An 18,823-nucleotide genomic window follows, 5' to 3' on the forward strand; every position below is an offset into this window, starting at 1 on the left:
TTCATTGAATTGTATCACTTGGAGAAGCTAAATCCAATACCATCTGTTCACAGCTTCTGTAAAGTCACAAATTATTAAAATAGTTTGGAAGCAAAGAGATCTTCTTTTTCATGATCCACTTACATACAGCACACATAAAGGTACACACATGCAGACTTGATAATCATGATGCCATCAGAAGCCATGTTAACACACTCCCCGCACAGAGGCTTCAAATCAACGTTTATCGACTCAGACAGGCGGGGGCGGCACGCTAACTCACAACTAAACCGCCAGAAAAGAACCCAAAGTGGATAAAAGAGCATGTCAACCCAATGCAATTATGGCTTTTAATGAATGTTACAGAGACGCTCGGTACTGAGGTAATTAGGAAATTAGCAGTAATTACTTGTCAGGCAGAGCGGATTCACCTCTCTCAGCCGGAGAGGCAGAGATCATCCTCAACGCTCCTCGCTGATGACAACGCCTCGTAAGCGAGATTGATTGTCACTTCTGTGTTGTGCAACTTTCACACAAGCAGCGAAACGGGCAATTAACATTTAGGCCACAGAGTGAAACTTGCAAATGCAAAGCAAGTGTAGAAGTTGGGCACCTCACTGCTCCATTAAAATGACATTGAAAAGAGTAAAAAATTATTCCGACTTCCTCATGCATAACACACAGAGAGGTGAGTGCTAAGACAAGCAATGAAGACCTCGATGACTCACAGCTGGTACGGACTGGACTAAGCCTACAGTAGCTAATCACAGGCTTTTATTGCTTTTGTTTAAAACTTGGCTGAGGGAAGAATTTCTGTCAAATTTCTAGGGGGCCTTTAAAGGGATTTAATGGACTATTTTACGGCTTGCAGTAAAACGGTGGAACTTTAAATCCAGCTGTTATTCAACTGCAGCTTTCTTTGCTTGATAAGATTTAAAAGCAACTATGTAAAAAATAGTTGTTAGTGTTAGTGTTAATGTGCTCTATGACCAAAACAATGAGCTAAAAGAGTCAAAAATGTCCATATAAATGTAGGGTTGGTGCTCTTTTTTTTTAACTATAGGTGGCCTTTTCCCATTTGATGTATTTTTTAAATTAAGGATGTCAAGATTAATCTAGAAACCTTAACGCCTTTCAAAAAAATGAACGCAAAATAATATCACCAAGTTCAACCCCAACTTCCTTCTGTGATTACAGCACGGATGTTTACAATGAATTTCATGGCAGTGAAACGGCAAAGAAAGCGGAGAAATTAGCACTAAATGTTTTGCGGTGACTGGAGACCGCTGTTCTTCACTTCAGTAAGAGCTCCAGCTCTATCTCGGTGTAATTGCACACCCAATCAATGACAAATGTTTTGCAGAAAAGGCATTTTTTCCAATCCAGGCGATAACCAGTTACTTGAAGCTGCACTGTAGTTTACCAGTTTGTTGTGTATTTGTAATTATAACAGCACACGTGTATTTATATTTAGTCATACTTTAAACTTGTGATCAATCATTTATTTTTAATCGATTGACACCACTATCAAAAATGAATGCAGTCTTGTCGTACGTTTTTTGTATTTTTTTTTATTATCAATCCTGTTATCTAATCATTCCTTTCATCTCAGAGATTGAGCCTCTATATCCCAGCACATGATGGAAGAAGGGAGGGTTAAAGAAGCAGCAGAGACAAACAGACATTACAAGGGTAAACTTAAAACAGAGATACACATAGACACCAAAACAGCACAAATCAGAATGAGAGCTTTTCATTTTCATCAGCATTTAGCCTTGGGCCCCAGCTCTGTCTGTGATAAGTGATGACAGTGGGCTTCCTGACTGCCCACTGAGGAGGCTCCACACTGCAGCTCTCCGGCCCCCATTCTTTGAGAAGAGCGGGGGGAAAATTAATAATTATCATCATGGATAACACCAACAGGGAGCAATTCATCATCGCTCCCCTTTCGCCCGGCTGTGTGTCAGCGAGCTGCGTGGCCCGGCCAGATACTATTATACGACGTAGGGAGGGGGGCTAGGGGGTAAGGGGTAGGGAGTGGGAGGGGTGCGAGGGGGAGGGAGGTAGGCGGGAGAATAGGGGGCTAATGCGCTTTTGATGGGGTTTATCCAGGCGTGGAGGCTTCAAGCTCGACCACCTCACAGGCGTGTTGGTGTGAACGCAACCCCCAACCTAACCTCCTCCATCTCCCCCCTCAGCCAGTGACTGCTGCCACTCCAGTGATGTGGAGCACCTATCAGCCTCGGATACAGCACACCTCCAGCCGGACTTTGGTGTGGCCTCAGCATTTTTTTCACTGTAACAGTTGCTGTAGGGCCAGATTCATGCTCTGCCCAGCTGACTGTGGATAGCTGCATCACTGAGTTTGTACAGGTAGTCCAAAGGAATGAAAACACTGCATACAGATTCAGGGGTTCAAGATGGTGGAAATTCCTGTAGCCACCTCAGGGCCATATTGATTGGTGCTTTGATAAACAGATAGTATCAAGAAACAAGAAGATGATTTTTGTCTGTAGGTTTCCAATAGCAGCGGCTATGCACTTTGGTCCTACAGCTACAGGGATTTCCAGATGACAGCTGTTTATGTTATGATTTGGAAAGTTGTGGGTGGCCAAAAATCCTTTCCATGTTGTTCACAATTCTTTACAATTCCAACTATCCCTAACCATTCACGTGGTTGATTGTTGGCGCTGGTACAAATTACTTTTAAACCACCTTTTACCCAGTTGTCACTAAACCATGGATCCTAAAAACCCTAACAATATATTTTATGTGAGGAAATCTTCCCATCCTAAAAATTAAAAACATTTTTAGGATGAGGGGTTCAACTAGCAGTATATTGGTTGTAGGTTCCTGAAGGTCCCAGCTGTGCTGCACAACGCAACATCTTATCACAAGCCTCCAGTCCACTTCTATTATGAACCCAAACCTGATAAATCAAAACCTAACCATTTGTGACTAGAAATTTAGAAGACTTGCCTTAAAAAAATTAGTACTACAGGTTAAGGGATGTATTTTACAAAAGTTGTCTCATGATGCACAGTTTAAAAAAGAATAAGGTCATTGTGGATGCGGAACCACCAGAGATATGGTCTTATTAAATGCATGCCTTCTTCTTAAAAACCTTGCCAGCACCATTTAATAATTCCAAAGCTTGACAAAGGACCAACGACTGTTGAACAAATCCAACATTAAATATTATTGAGCAAATAACAGTGAACGAACAGTATGCTTATGGAAGAGTTGTAAACCGACGATGTGCAAATCATTCACTTTAATTTTATTCTCGGATGTTGAAATAAATCAACAGAGGTCCAGAGTAAATAGCCTGCTGAAACAATTCTTGTTCATGGTGATACCTTAAATCTGAATACTATACTGACAAGAGTTGAAGAGTGTTTTTTCCCCATTAACAATTCCCTTCTTAATGTGCAAAAAGTTGACCTTGAAGGTGATGAGTGCCTGCCCCGTCAGTGTAGAAGGCCATACCCCCCCCAAAAAATTTAAATTTGATGGAAAGCAGGTTAGAGATGGATTGCAGAGACTTTTTCCTCTGTAGCATGACAGTAGCTACATCAGCAGCAGTGATACAGTGTCAGAATTAATTACAGACAGGAACTTATTCTCTCCTGCCACAGCATCAGCATACATCATTTTCAGCCTCTGGGAAGGGATGAGGCACGTTTGCTACCTGCTCTACAGTTAAGGTAAATGGATCAGGATACTGAAGGGGCTATAACAGAAAAAGGAAAAGGTATAGATGCCCTGAGAGAATTTGTGATCCAAGTTTTGATAAAAGTTTAAGCACTTGCACAGTATATGATGTTTTAAGCAGAGAATGGGATTTGTAAAAAGGGGAGGCAAGAAAAAGGAGGATTAAAAAAATGCAAAAGCGAGAGGATTTGTCTTGTGCTTGAACGGCGCAGACGCAGGGGTTGTGCTGTTCATTTAATGCAAGGTTAGGCAGGCTGAGCTGATGAATGGACTGTCGACAGGAGAACAAAAGCAGGCGCTCCATCACAGGACGAGAGGCGCAGCAGCTCTCCCTCACCCATCCTCGAGCACTGGTCCAGGAGCGGTTTACCCTTCACACACCCTAACCTTAAATACTACTGAGGAGCTGCAGCCAATACTGACTGCAGATCAGTATCTTTATGGTAGCATCACCCCACTCCTGCAGGTCAATAATCCGTCTGTAAATCCTGAGACACGCAGGCTGGAAGCAGCAGGAGAATATCTACAATGTAGACAATTGATAACTTCTACACAGAACACCTGCATTATAAAAGACAGAAACAGCTGGATAAAAAAGTCTGATACCACGAGCAAATGATAAATCATATACACCAAGACACATACATTACATGATCTTTTAACAGAGGATGATCGCAAGCGTGAAATTGCAGCAGGAAAGCAGGGAAACAGAGGTTGTGCATTAAAAAAATCTAAGAAAATAAAAATAAAAAACTGAAAAATAACAGCTCTGTGCCATGCCGGCCCATCATCTGTTTTGCTGCAGAACCCTTAACATGACTGTACTTACGTCCTATATATAGAAACTGGATGTTTTCAATTACAGAGCCGAAAAGACAGGAAAAATGAGAGGATGTTTACAAATCCCATTAAATTCACTGGCCTTATCCAGGGAGCACAGGCCAGATAATAACCACCTATTGATTATCCATTAAACCAATACACCAGACAGTGCAGTAACCCTGCAGCACGACACAAAGCTGCTCCAACACAACGGGATTTTCTACTGAGAGATCACTTCTCACAGTGCAGAGCGGCAGAGGCTGCAGTCGTGAGGCTGTTCTGTAGTCAGAGAGAAATGTGCCGCTGTGAGAAGTTCAGGGGAAGTGGGTTGGGACCAAATAGACTCATAAACCATTCTCCATGCTTTGGTGCCTGCAGCTGACCCTCACTGAGGACACGCAATGCAATCTGCGTTGGTCAAGCTGACTGACACGCCAAACCACAGCTCACAGGTTCAGCCAGGGTTCAGATGAGTCACGAAATATCTGACATAGATCTCTTTATTTTTTGTCCTTGGGCTGATTGTGTTTGTTTTAAGTGATGGAAATAAAAGAGTCAAATGGTTAAATAGGGCTTGCTTTTGTGAACAGGTTGGAGATGTGGTTGGTTAACAGGGTTGAATTATCTTTGAAATCCCTTAAACATCTGTTTAAAGGATGTAATGCTATATTTAGTTAATTTGTGAACATAAGTTATTCACTTGAGAACACAAATTAGGTAATTAAAGAAAACTAATTCGTTTTTCCCCCAAGACTTATCAGGCTGTGTAAAAAACCTTTTAGTCTGATCCAATATACATGTTAAAGTGGCCCTATTATTCTCATCATCACGCTTCATAATTTTATTTAGTGCATCCACTGTGTGATGTTTACATGCTTTGATGTTCAAAAAGCTCTTCAGCACCTCTTTTCACCCTCTGCCTGAAACCAGAGCCCAGTCTGCTCTGAAGAGTGAGCTGACCTTCTCTGTTGTGATTGGTCAACTGCTTAGAGATGTCTCGCCCCCTTAGTCTATCACATACAATGAGTTGGAGCAATTGTTATGTAGTGATGCCACTATTTTACAGGAGTAAACAAAGGACAACAATAGGCGTTTTAGGGAGAGAGGAGTGTGTGGGATTTTAGTATTCGCAGTCCATTTACAAGCCCAAAACCCTATTTAACACTAAATAAATAAAAATGAGTCCTGTATGTATTCATTTATCTCATCTGCTCCTAAATAGTTTAAATATTTGTACGTTCAGGTCATAAACCATTTCATCGCTAAACAACAGTATAAACTAATGGCTACGTTTTATTTGAAGAATTCAGAAGTTGTTGAATTTGGTTCAAATGCGAGGCAAGTATGTACAAGTGGAAAAGGCTGAAACATAAAGAATAACCCAGCTGTGGTTCAGTGGCTGTATGACCAGGACAATAATCCACAAGCAAGGCGGACACATTTTTAACCCACTGCAACTATTTCAGGCTCCAGTGTGAGATGTGGGTTGTGATTGTGTAAGCGAGTGTGTGTTGGTGTGTTTCAGAGAATGACAGGGCAAGCAGGCTGTGAACATTCACCATGTTGTTGTATGACATGTAATTCAGAGTCACATTAGCCTCACTGCTCTGATTCGATTTGAAACTCTATTAAATATCCAACTGACAAAAATCCTCTTAAATACAGAAACGTAATCCATCAACATGAAATGACTGATGTCTTTGCTGGTCGTACTGCCTTGTTCCCTTCACACAACATCTCTGATAAATGAAAGGAAGTCACCATGGATGTGCAAACTTTTGTTTCAGGTCATTTTTCTTGAGTAACCCTTAATGTTTAATTTTTGGACTAAATCATAATTAAAAAATAACTCGCCAAGGCAAGGAGAAAATCTAATACATTGTTTTTGTTGTATTTGAGTCCTCAGCGACATTACAAAGTATGAAATAATAATCAATTAGTCATGATTTACACAATTAAGCCTTAATGTCACATGGGTCGTGTTTGTTTACTGTAAAGGAGCTGCATGCAGTCAACACAATTAAAATAATTTGATTTTAAGATTATGTTTGAAGATACAGCTCAAACTTGAACAACTTAAACTCTAGAATTGTATCAATAGATTGTGTGCAGGTGGGTGGTGTCTGTATGTGTTGACTTACCGTGCAGTCGGTGCTCTTTGTTATCTTCAAGCAGAAATCTGATGCAAACTCCAGCTCAGACAGACACACTCTGTTACAGTCAATCGTCTGTTGAAAGTAAAAAACAAACACAGCATGTGTTGCAAAGATAAATATTGATCGAAATATAAATATGCAATACAAAAACAAGCTAAATGTAATGTAATTACAATAATCTATGACATTTCTGTTAGCCTATGCAACTAAAGAAAGGTGTCAATGTTGATTTCTGGACACGGACATGGCTGATTAGCTACCAAGAATGGTTGCTAAAATAACCATCAGATTATACTGACCATTTATCCGCTGCATGCAATGTTATTGGCTTTAAATATCGCTAGCATTACACTAGCTTAGACTGTAGCTGAGTTTGTTGAGAAGTTATTTTTAAAGTTTGTCCTATTTGTCGTAGGGAAGTATAGTGAACAACGTTTCTATTGCAAAACAACCTTTTAGACTGGCCCGAGACGAGGTTCGTCCCTTCATTGGACATTATCAATTTCATAATCCCTGGCAGGTTTACATGTGGATTGCAGATTGTCCCTTTAAGAGACGGAGACACACTTGCAAAATTGCTTTCTAGACAGTTTACATTATGAATCTGGACATGAAACACATTATATGAGGCAGTTTTAAAGCTGCTTCAAATGGTTGAAAGTTAAACATTCATCAACTTGAACTTTCCTATCTGTTCTCACTGTGAAAAAAAAACTCATCTGTTTTGCACAAATGTATAATTCCATGAAAGGGCTCTCAATTTTACGGAATAGCAGCCAGCCTTAATGGAATGTTATTGGATCGTATCAACGGGAGGCAATAGATGAGAGTCCATGTAATTTGGGCAGAGGGGCTGTCTATTTGTCACTGGAGGGGAGAAACTATCGATTAGAGGATTCAAATTCCATTATATCAAGTTCTCCCCTCATTCATCACGAGGAGGACATGCTGCTTAGCAAACGGGGCGACCGGCGTAGAAACACGTGATGGTGTGAGAGACAAGAGGTAAGAGCATTCCTACACAGAAAGCTTCCCAAGAGGTCTATGTGCTCTTATATGTTGGACTGTGTGTGTGTGTGTGTGTGTGTGTGTGTGTGTGTGTGTGTGTGTGTGTGTGTGTGTGTGTTTTTTTTATCTCTGTTATGTGTTCTCCCATCAGTGAAAACCACTCTATCCACAGGCTGCTGAGAGTAATGAAGTTTCCTTAAGAGGAACTTAAACAAGGATTAGACAGATCAATCACCCAAAGCTACATCACACACACACACACACACACACACACACACACACACACACACACACACACACACACACACACACACACACACTTTCAGAGCCCTATCTTGCTCTCCACAGCTAACTCTTGTTCTCATTTCCTGTCTAAAGCCACAACAGCTTGGGCCCCACACATTCTAATGTTCCTACTTGTAGCTTCCACAAGACTCATACAATATGATCATGAGACCGACATAATGTTTTGCCAATTAGTCTAGCTAATACAATTATCTGAAGTTGATGTCATTCACAGGTGACACAATTGAGGATCCAGTCTAATCACTGCGACAATAAACTAGATTTAGCATCTTGTGGTGGTTTTCCTCAACCAACAGGTGTAGTTGCTGCGATCACTAGTATGACTGTCCAAAACATCATCATCATTTTTTCCCTACTAGACATAAGTGTAAAATTGGCATAACTTGGAATATTTATTATTGAGTTATAGCCAAAGCTGTGTTTTCTGAGGTCAAAGGTGACCATGATCACCAACATGTATTTAGTTCGCCCTCGAGTCAAAGATGTTTTTTGACAATATTTCCAAATTCCCTCTACGCATTCCAAAGATAGCATGTTCACAAGAATCTGACGAACAGACGCATGGACCACCACAAAACTGAATGACCCTGGCAACGGATTTGTATATTTTTTAATACCACGGTTATCTTCAATAACGGATTCTCTCAACACAACTAGTCTCCCATAAAGGTTTAGTCTCAGGGCGACCTCTGGCAGAGACTTTTCATTCTTTATTTTAAAATGTTGTGTATTATAAGAGATATTGTAATCTGTCATCTTTGAGCAACAACCTCTATGCAAACCCAGGTGCATTGTGGTCTGTCAGTATCACCCTTTAAAGAAAGGATGGCTTCCTCTGCACAGGGTGTATGTCTATGTAAGCAGTTTAATATAAGGAATAAAGCCTGATCAGGTTGCAAGATTTGTATAATTTTTAGAGGATTAAACACTATGCAGTGATTCACAAGAAAGAACCAAACATAAGATAAAAGTCATAAATGTCACTACCAGAAGAAAAAAAAAGGCTTGTGTACCTGTATGACGGTAGGCTCACAAATGAGTGTGTCTTCATTCACGACTTCTACTGAAGCCTCAGGCACCACAACCTTCTTCATGCTCGACATGTTGAAGCCATATACGTCGTCCCAGAATGCAATGTGGTCTTGGTGTGTCAGTGGGTCTCCAACTAGTGCCAGGCTGATGTTGCAGAGGTCTGGATAGACTGTAAATGCAAAGGGAGTCAAGGACTAACCATAACATGCTTACATAAACACAAAAAGATCAGTATTACAATTATTGTTTTAAGTCAAATACACATATTAGCATGACAACCTTCTCTGCACTGCAATCACCTGATAGACCTTACATTGCTCACATCACTGATATATACTGTATTCACTTGAGTTTCTTAGTTGCCTTTGGTATGCTGTTCATTTCACCATTATACAACCTCATCAAAAGGAACCGGAATCTAGACAAATTAGAGGATCAGAGAGAGACAGCGGGGGAGAGAGAGAGACATAACAGCAGGGGGGACCACCTGTGACATGATACAGTAGCAACTCTGGGGCTGCTAACTCCGGCCAGTGCTGTTAGCCATGTTAGCCGGCATGCAGCCAAGGGGAAGACCCTGGCAACCAGCCGGCACCAAAAAACTCAATTTCTGCACCCGACTGCAGTTATTTTGCCCTTAGGCTTTGGTATCAGGTTTTACAACTGTATTAAAGTCCTCTAAGTCCCCGGTCAGACAGATTGCTTTAAAGCAACCATTGATGGCTTTTTCTATTTGTTTTCACTGAGCGTAAAGTTAATTGCTAGATAATTGATCTATGAAGAATATCTTTTTGTGTAAATCTATGTATGTATTTTACAGTCCTATAGTCTTTGTCATTATTTTTGGGGCCAGTGCATTAATGAATCTTTTCATATTGAATTCTTGAGCAACTTTAAGCCCCCAACTCTCATTTGTAGCAATATGTATGTATATGTAACAATTTATCTTTTCTTTCGATTGTAAAATAAAAAATAATAATAGTAATTTAACATATCTGTAAAACTGAAAGCAAGTACACATTTTTAAAAACCTGCTTTTTAGTTTTGTGTCTTTGGTTGTATACACTGTTTGACAATGCACATGAATTTAACCTGAGTGTAACTTCAACATCCTAACAATGCACTCGAAAGAAACAAGAAAACCAAAGAAATGAATTACAGTCTACATTTTTAGAGGTCACTGTATCTCAAAATGCAATTTCAGTGGTCTCAGCCTTTGTGAGGCTTCCTGGCCAGCCATGAGTGAATCCCTTCAGGGATTTGTTTTCTTCTAAAACTCAAGACCATTAATCATGACTAAAGAAAAGGTCTGGTAGCATGAACTTCTACTCTCAGTGCATGGGCGTGCTTAATATCAACAAATTAAAGGGCTCGAAAAACATTCAACATATTTAATCAGAGAACGCCTTAACATCTTGTGGGTGTGGAGCTTTGCATCAATTTCACGAGGCTTCTGTAATGACTGTATCCATCACATGAGCACAAAACATGGCCTGATGACCATTTTGTCCTACTTTTGGGATTTTTCCATGTCGTTCATTAGATGGCCCAAAGTGGACACACAAAAAGAAAGATATGGGATTGTTCAAAATCAAATGTTCCCATAAACACGAATATGCTAATAAACTTCAAAATTGTCCACTATTAAGATCATGCTTTCAAAAACTGTTGGCTTCAGGGCTTTGCTCCCCATCAACAACAAGAGCATCAGTTAAGTCCATAAATTAGTATTCCCTTTCATCCCAAGGTGTCAGATGCAATGTTTCTCTTCACAAAACTGGGTAAACCACTTCTAATGGAACCGGCTTTGTGCATAGATGTCTTGTCATGTTGACACAGGAAAGGGCCTCGTATAAACTTAAGCTACCGAATTGGTGCCACAGTATTGTCTGAAATATATCTGTCTAAAAAAGAAAACCACACAAGTATGTTAAGTTTTGCCAAATACTTTTGTTCTTAAAGTGTAGGACACAAATGAAGAAGTGGGTCAAATCACAGAATCGCATTGGTTGTACTCGTCAATAAATAAATATAGCATTTGTTATATTTAAAGAACCGATATGATCACCCATTCCTACTTTAACTTCTGAGGTTGTGACTCCAGAAAAAATAACATCCTCTTCATTCCAAGTTTAATAAGTCAACTTTCTGTACTCACTACTCACTTTCATTACATGAAAACAGGGGATATAAAAACACACCCGCCTCATTTTTCTTCTTGGGGCAAATACAAAAGACAAAGCAACCACCAAGTTTCTTTTGTCCATTATCCCCTTCATTACTAGGTAGAAGTGATAATGATAGTAGCACACCATCAATAATGTTACTCTGCTGGTGTTCGCTCTCTCTCTCTTTCTCTTATTTACCAGCAACACTGATAGTATGCTTTGTGGTAAACAATGAAGGGAAAAGCACACAAAACAATTATGTGAACGCGGCCTAACGCACATTCATTACCCTGGATAGAAAAGACTCTGAGCTGTTGCTGAAAGTGCTTTTGAAGGTGTAGAAGCTTGTGCCAGTGGCCAGATCTGTTAGGCGTATTGTTTTACAGTGGAGAGTGTTTCTATCACTTTAGACAAATGACTGCCGCTGGAAATCAGCCTGGCTGTATGTTGGTCAAACAAGTTTCTGATCCTGCAGCCTCAGAAACAAACATTTTTCTGAAAAGATGAAAGATGTCGGTCAGTCACTGAGGAACTGTTTTTCTACCTTACTTTTTCAAAACTTTGATAACAGGGCATAGGCAGTGATCACTCCTCATATTACAACACATTATGTTTTAAATGAGCATTAAACATGAGACCTAATGTCCTTTTCGTCATGTTTTCACATCTGAGTAGATTCCTTTGGGTAATATGCTTGGTGATTAAGCCAGAGCCGAGATGCTTGAAGCCATTGGTATCCCTACTGTGAATTAACATTAGCCAACACATAGGCCTTAGGCCTAAACTAGAGTTTAGAATATGCTCATGAGGATGTCTGAAAAACTTCATATTTTAACATATCTTACTGCCACCAGTCGTAATCTAAAAATGCATCCCAGTTAGAGATGTTCATAAGGAGCCTGAAAGAAAAAATGTGCATAGCTTATGGCAAATATAGCTGACCTTTTGCATCATGATAACTTGTAGTGAGAAAATTCATGGAGCAAGGAAACCCACAGTGCAAACAGGCAGTGATATGGACAACATATTTTATCTAGATATAGGTCATTTCATAAAAGTGTCCTGTGTCAAATCAAAGATATCATAGATTAATAGTCTATATACAAATAACCACATTATAAAGCCTATTTTTGAATTAAATAGTATTTTCTCATCTCATCAAGAACTTTTGCGTTAAATTAACATAACAATTTCAAGTTACATCATAGAGCAAAAGAAAGTGTAAACTTCCTTCTACAAAAACTTTGTTTTGTCATTGTGATAGAAAATATAGAGAGTAACATATAGGGAAGATTTATAATGATATATAACATCTTATGGCCCTTCCATAAAGCACAAATATTTTTTGTCCATTCTCAAGACAATATTCAGAAGGTAAAAATAATTAACAATCTCAAAAGTAATCATTAACAAAAGCGATAGTAGATATCAACAGCAATAGTTGATACTTAGCAAGCAGTTAGCTGTAGCGATAACTGATAGAGTTAGAAAGCACTTAGCAGTAGCTTTAGCAGATAGCAGAAGCAGATAGCTACAGCAAGTACTGCTTATCAAGCAATAAAAAAACACAAAACAATTTGCAGAATAAGAAAGGGGGCAACAATTAAGGAAAATAACCCAATCAGGATGAGCATTAAGCTACCGCAAGAACTTAGCAGAAGCCATAACAGTTAAAAATACTAAAATGTTAGCTTTCAATATAGCAAACAGTTAGCAGCAGCAATATCGCTTACGAACAGGCGTGAAGAAACAGAAGTTAGCCGGATAGCAGGTTGGGATTAAAACAGAAATCTTTGTCATTTGACTAGGGGCTTAGTTGAAGTGCATACTCCCCTTACTATATTCCTTCTTTGTGGGACACTTTTATTTGCTTCAATTATTAGCGTGGCAGATGCTAAGTCTACCTTTAGCTAACAAGCTTATCAGTTCTGTAAATGCAGTACAGATACTGACATAAGCTTAACAGCAATGATGTGTTTCTGTACTTTAATTACCCATTTTTTGGCTTAAATATTTTATGGATATCAGAAAAGCACATACATTTGATAAGTGTTATTATGCTTTTTCCACCTGACAGAGATAGGGGTTAACAAAATGTATGTATACAGAAGTTTTCAAATCAAAAGTCACAAATTGTTATACAAGGGGAAGAAGAGATGGATAGTGGAGACACAGAATCATCCAGAGAATTGGAATACATTGTAAAGGCTGTGTAACCAAGGTTGCCCCAACCTTTGTTTGAATACCAATAAAAGGAGCAGACTACATGCTTTTTTAGAGCCATTGTTTTTACACTTTAAAAAAACACAAGCCTTCCATTGAGATTTTTAAAATGTATTTTTCCTTGCATGTGTGTTAGGGCTCAGTCCCGCATAACCTTCGATACGTTGGACCATAAAATGTGTGAATGGATGGTGACAGTTCAGTGATGGGCAACTCATGGCCTCTCATGATTAGCTGAAGCATGTGTGTGACCCTGTGAGTGTCACCCTACCTAATGACTGCACACACATATTTTTACACAGATACGGACAAAAAACGGCAGATTTGTCACTTCATTTTACTCTGATTACTTGACCGACTGAGTAATTACAAGGCCCGGGTGTGAGGAACATGGAGAGCTGCTGATTAGGCAGAATCAAGACAGGCCGTCTGAGACTCACAGGGAAAATAAATGGAAATGGAGAGACGAATAGGCGATGGATGGGGTGCTGCGGTGTGGATGGAGAGGGAGAAAGACTAAGAGGAAGAAGGGGGGGGGGTTTACACGGGCGTCCCCAGATTCATGGCTTTGACATCTGCGTCCTTCTCGACTCGCTGCCCACAGCCCGTTTGTCATGCCCCCCCTCCCCTCTCCCCTTTCACTTGCTCTCTCCGAACCCCCCCTTTGGTTGGCTCTGAAGGAGGGAAAGACTGTGTGGGAGGGGGGGCGGGGGCACAGGACAAAACAGATCTCTTTTCCCTGGACGCTGTGCTGTGCCAGGCAGGCAGGGACACATTTAAGGATGAAGGGGAGGTTAATGTAGTGGGGAGAATGAGCGAGCCGCTGTACCTCTCTTCTAATGTTGCTTAAACACACATACAGCGGCAGTGCTGCAGGGTCATGTGCACGCACACTCGAAATCTGAAAATAACCTAAGGGATTGAGGTTAACAAATCTAATGTGACACAATCATTATAATAACATTATCATTACATTTATTTTAATTAAAAAAGGTATGTCACATTGTTTGGATTAATGCCTCTGCAAATCGGCAGATAAATACTGCCTTGGGCATGTTTACTTCTGCACAAACACAACAACATGGCGCAGCCTCCACTCGTACGTTCAAAAGTTTAACGAACGCTTTTTTATGCCTGGCACCATACATGGTGAATTAGGCATGAGAAATAAACTGAATTTATCAAAGTTGAGAAATTATTGATCTGTTACTGACCTACATTTTTAAAAGTATTAATGTCACAGAACGGATGAAACAAATGACATGAAACCAAGAGTCCAACCAATCGGCTCACCGTCAAGAAGTCCAAAATCTGTAGCTTGTCAGACTGTAATAAGGACAGAACAGAGAAAAGTATCCTGCTGATCATGCCTAATGCAAAGACACGGCTACTTCAGAAACGTAGTGTTAGCCCATGCAGGAGGGAATATGGGGCTAAGAGTTTTTTGCCTGATAAGCTTAAAACAAAATGATCCCTTTTTGATTTAACGTTGCCATATCAAAGCATCTCTCTTGGCAGAAGTTGATGGTGCTGCCTGAATTTCTTTCCTGGTTATGAGTGACAGTGGATACACAGAGATCAGCTTGTTCTGGGAGCGTCAGGGTTAAAGAATCATGACGAATCATATGGTGTCCTCTGACCTATCACTTTCTGCCTGACTCTGGTTCGCATGTCAAAACTCTCTCGTAAACGAATCTGTCTCTGTCTATATGTGGGGTCATTCTGGCTGTCGATCTGTGCGTGTGCGTGCACATTTTTGACCTATCCCTGGTGTTCCAAGGAGCCACTAAAGGCATTGTGGTGGAACCGTTCCGTAGTTGGGTCACATTTGGCATAAGCCATTAAATCTGGTCAGTGGCAGGGATGGGATGACCCAGGAGATTGAGGGACACAAGGCAAATCCCTCAAGTAAAAACATATTAGCATACTGTATGTCACACTATTTTCCAAATAGTTATACTTTAAAATCTGAATGAAACATACATCTTTTGCATTTTGGTTTATTCTTTTCATCTACGCCCTCAAGATTATGTTTTCCAACAATGTAGCTTTCGTGCATATGAAAATAAAATCTTTGAATCTTGAATGTTTAAATTCAAGTCTCTCTATAATAATTGTGACTGTACGTCCAAAAGTGCAAGCACACATTCTTCACTCCAGCGATATGCGAGACATGTTGTCTTTGAAAACAGCTGTTTGCTGACATGAGTTGTTGAGCCTCCCCCACAGCTGTTTATTTCCCCACCTCCTCAGAGAGTATTTCTCTGACTAAACACCGGAATTCTCCAACTGAAGTTAAAGTTTTGTAGTAAAATCTTCCATTCTGTCATAGGTTTCTTGCTTATGTGTAGTGATTGTATCAACTGGGTCGTATAATTGGAAGATAAGTACTTTTATATGTTGGTTGTATTGACATTTTATCAAATTAACAAACACAGTGAGAGACACAATACAATCAACCCAATACATCCAATGTTTCACTTCCAAAAACCATAGTGCGCTAGCATGAGCAGTCTCTCCTGCTGAAAGATCACACCATATATTTTCAAGGGTTGTGCTCCTTTTGGTTGTGCCAGCCCGCCGCTTGTTACATAGTGGCAAGGAGAGGGAAACTCATTGAAATGGAGCGCAGGAGGTACTTAAAGTGGCAGGTCGGACGTTAATTCCCTATCAGCCGATAATTACAACAAAAGCGGTTACTTTAGTGGAGATGTTGTGTTAAACCTTAGTTTACTCTTTTTACCGCATTCGGGGTTTGGCAGAGACAGTATAGTATGTTTTCCATTTGAATTCAGCAATTGCGAGCCATGTGAAAGTACAGTAGGGGAGGGTTTATTATTCTGCATTGGTTACAATGTTGCTGGTTCACATTATGTTATTATGTCTACATGGTGCGCTTTGATTTAAGTCAGCCGGATGGGTTTTGACCCAGGGTATCTGATCTACTGCAAAAAAAATGATCTCGCCCCAACACAATGGAAGTTGGGTTTGGCTTCCTGTGGCACTTTAGTGTTATTCAGGTAAAGCAACGCCCCCTGATAATCCTCCTACTGTACTGGCCAATTTGGTCGAAAAACATACAACTACACAGTTGCAAACTTTTGTGCAACTTTTATCTTATCTTGAGATGTTGTGACCTACCTGAGCCATCGTCAGCGAGGTAGGCATCTCTGGCGTACAGCACAGAATCCAACATGGACTCAAACAGCAAGAAGTAACCCTGCAAAAAGAGGAGAATAAGCATTATCACCAAGGTATCTTCTGGAACAAGTGTACTGACAAACGGTCAAAAGCAGCAGTCCAATTAGCATTGTCTTGTTTCTTTGATAATAAATGCGTGCAAGGACAAGACTACATAACCGCTGGACAATTTATTTACTTTTTTATTCAAGATCACGATAGTGGAAATCTGAATTAGCCGTGACTGTGAATCGAGTAGTGCTCCAACGTGGTCTGACACCCAGGATCCCCAGATTTGACCCTGGGTTGACCTTCTGTTCTGCTCCAGTAGATGGCACATTAACCATGGTATTATTCCATTAATGGTGAAATTGAATTTTGTCCACATCTTGTTGGCTTCGGCATGAGTGGCAGGAACTGCTGACAAATGGCTTTTTCAACCTCCTACTCAGTCCATGCAGCAGATCTACAATACCAATCGGATAAGGTGCACCACCAGCCCCCTTGAATATGGTATTTATGAGCACAACAATTGGGCAGGTTCAGAAATATGGGATATCTCCATCTGGAACAAGGAGGTGGAGCAATACAACTATGTGTACAGTTATACTGTAACTGATGACCCATATAGCCCTATAAAAGATTCGACAACACTGAACAAAAACACTTCTCAATGCTTTCAGATGTGTGTTTTTACGATGAAATCAAGAGCACAAGGAAAATAGGACATCCTTCAATTTTCAATCAGGATATTTGGTCCCAAACATTTTCCATCACCATGATGAATTTGTCCTCATGTTCACTGTAGATCTTTGAATCCTTACATGCGTTTTTATGGATTTCTGGATCAGTTCCAATTGGCTATCTGATACCGACATTCATTCAGGAATAAATCACATTGGTGCTTAATCATCAGTTTACCCATGACTGCCAATTTGCATTACTGCAATTTTCGAGGTTGGTTCGTCATCCAAATAATATGAAACCAAAGTTATAAGGAAATACATATCAGTCTTTGTTTTACTTTTGCTTTGGACTATATGATAGTTTCATAAAAGTATTTAACTGGTTTACGCATATCGGCTAAACTGGATACTGATTTTTTTTTTTTATGACCAAAACATTTCTGATAACAGAGCAATCAATTAATATGATAACGTATTTTACTAATGCTACTGTAGTGTAATTTAATTTCTAGTAGTTTAATATTTGAGAAATTTCAATTATGTTACAGCGACTGAAACATCAAAGCAAGATGTAAGCAGCTGTACCGTGACACAGAGATGAAATTTGCAGCATTAACAGGTCAAATATGAAAAAACACAATGAGTTATGTTGAAGATTTCAATATCTCTACTTTCTTGTCGACCGGGGACCAAGGACAAGGAGAGGTGAGGGCCAGTACACAAGATAAAGACTGAATCAGGGCATGTGCGTGTGTGTGTGTGTGTGTGTGTGTGTGTGTGTGGGTGTGGGTGTGTGTGTGTGTGTGTGTGTGTGTGTGTGTGTGTGTGTGTGTGTGTGTGTGTGTGTGTGTGTGTGTGTGTGTGTGTGTGTGTGTGTGTGGAGGATGGGGTTGTGTATGAGGAAGAGAGAGTAGAGGAGAGAGGAAAAGCAAGACAATTCATTTAAAGAAGACGCAGTGGCCAGCAGAACAGTAATTTGGTGAGATAAGAGGCTTATTATTAAAATAAAGACAACCTTCCATTAAAGAGGAGGCAAGCGTCAGACAAACGGGGGAAACAGCTCTGATTAATAACAAACTCCGAAATCGTCACCATCTCTGTCATGGGCCTGAGCTGAGAATGACAGCGATGAAGCTGATATAACTGACTCATCCTCTGCGGGACGATAAAGAGAAACATTCTTTTGGTTTAGCAACAGCGGAATTGTCTCGAACCAAAGTCAGGTCCGCCAATCGTCTCCTGTCGTGGTCGATGTCCTTAGCAGCCGAGCGGGTCGTTTTTTAAAACCCCTGCAAAGAGAACACCAGCCTCGTAATTTAGATCCCAATTTCACGGGACGCTGCTTCTCTTGACGGGAGGAGGATATGAGAGGGAGAGATGCCCGAAAGCAGACTCACACCTTACTTTTATTACGTCAACAATGCTCCAGGATTACTGCCCCCCCTCTGCCGCCTTTTATGTCCTCCCAGCTGCATGTACCACATTCCTCCTAATTTATATATCTGCAGTGTTAATTACCAAAAACACAGAAACATATACCTACTACTGT

The 18,823-nt window shown here is 40.2% G+C and overlaps 1 protein-coding gene across 2 annotated transcripts in view; it reads right to left on the bottom strand.

Annotated features, from left to right (window-relative positions):
* The window catches only part of prmt3 (protein arginine methyltransferase 3), a 53,946-nt gene that overhangs the window by 9,684 nt on the left and 25,439 nt on the right, over positions 1 to 18,823 (bottom strand). For both annotated transcript variants that reach the window (XM_063880589.1, XM_063880588.1), the window contains exons 11-13: positions 16,550 to 16,628; positions 8,999 to 9,186; positions 6,657 to 6,743 (exon numbers count right to left, since the gene is read on the bottom strand). In XM_063880589.1, the coding sequence (XP_063736659.1) occupies positions 6,657 to 6,743; positions 8,999 to 9,186; positions 16,550 to 16,628 (354 nt within the window). The remainder of the gene's footprint in view (positions 1 to 6,656; positions 6,744 to 8,998; positions 9,187 to 16,549; positions 16,629 to 18,823) is intronic.

Source organism: Eleginops maclovinus, chromosome 4 (assembly GCF_036324505.1).
Source record: "Eleginops maclovinus isolate JMC-PN-2008 ecotype Puerto Natales chromosome 4, JC_Emac_rtc_rv5, whole genome shotgun sequence".
Classification (NCBI taxonomy): Eukaryota; Metazoa; Chordata; class Actinopteri; order Perciformes; family Eleginopidae; genus Eleginops; species Eleginops maclovinus.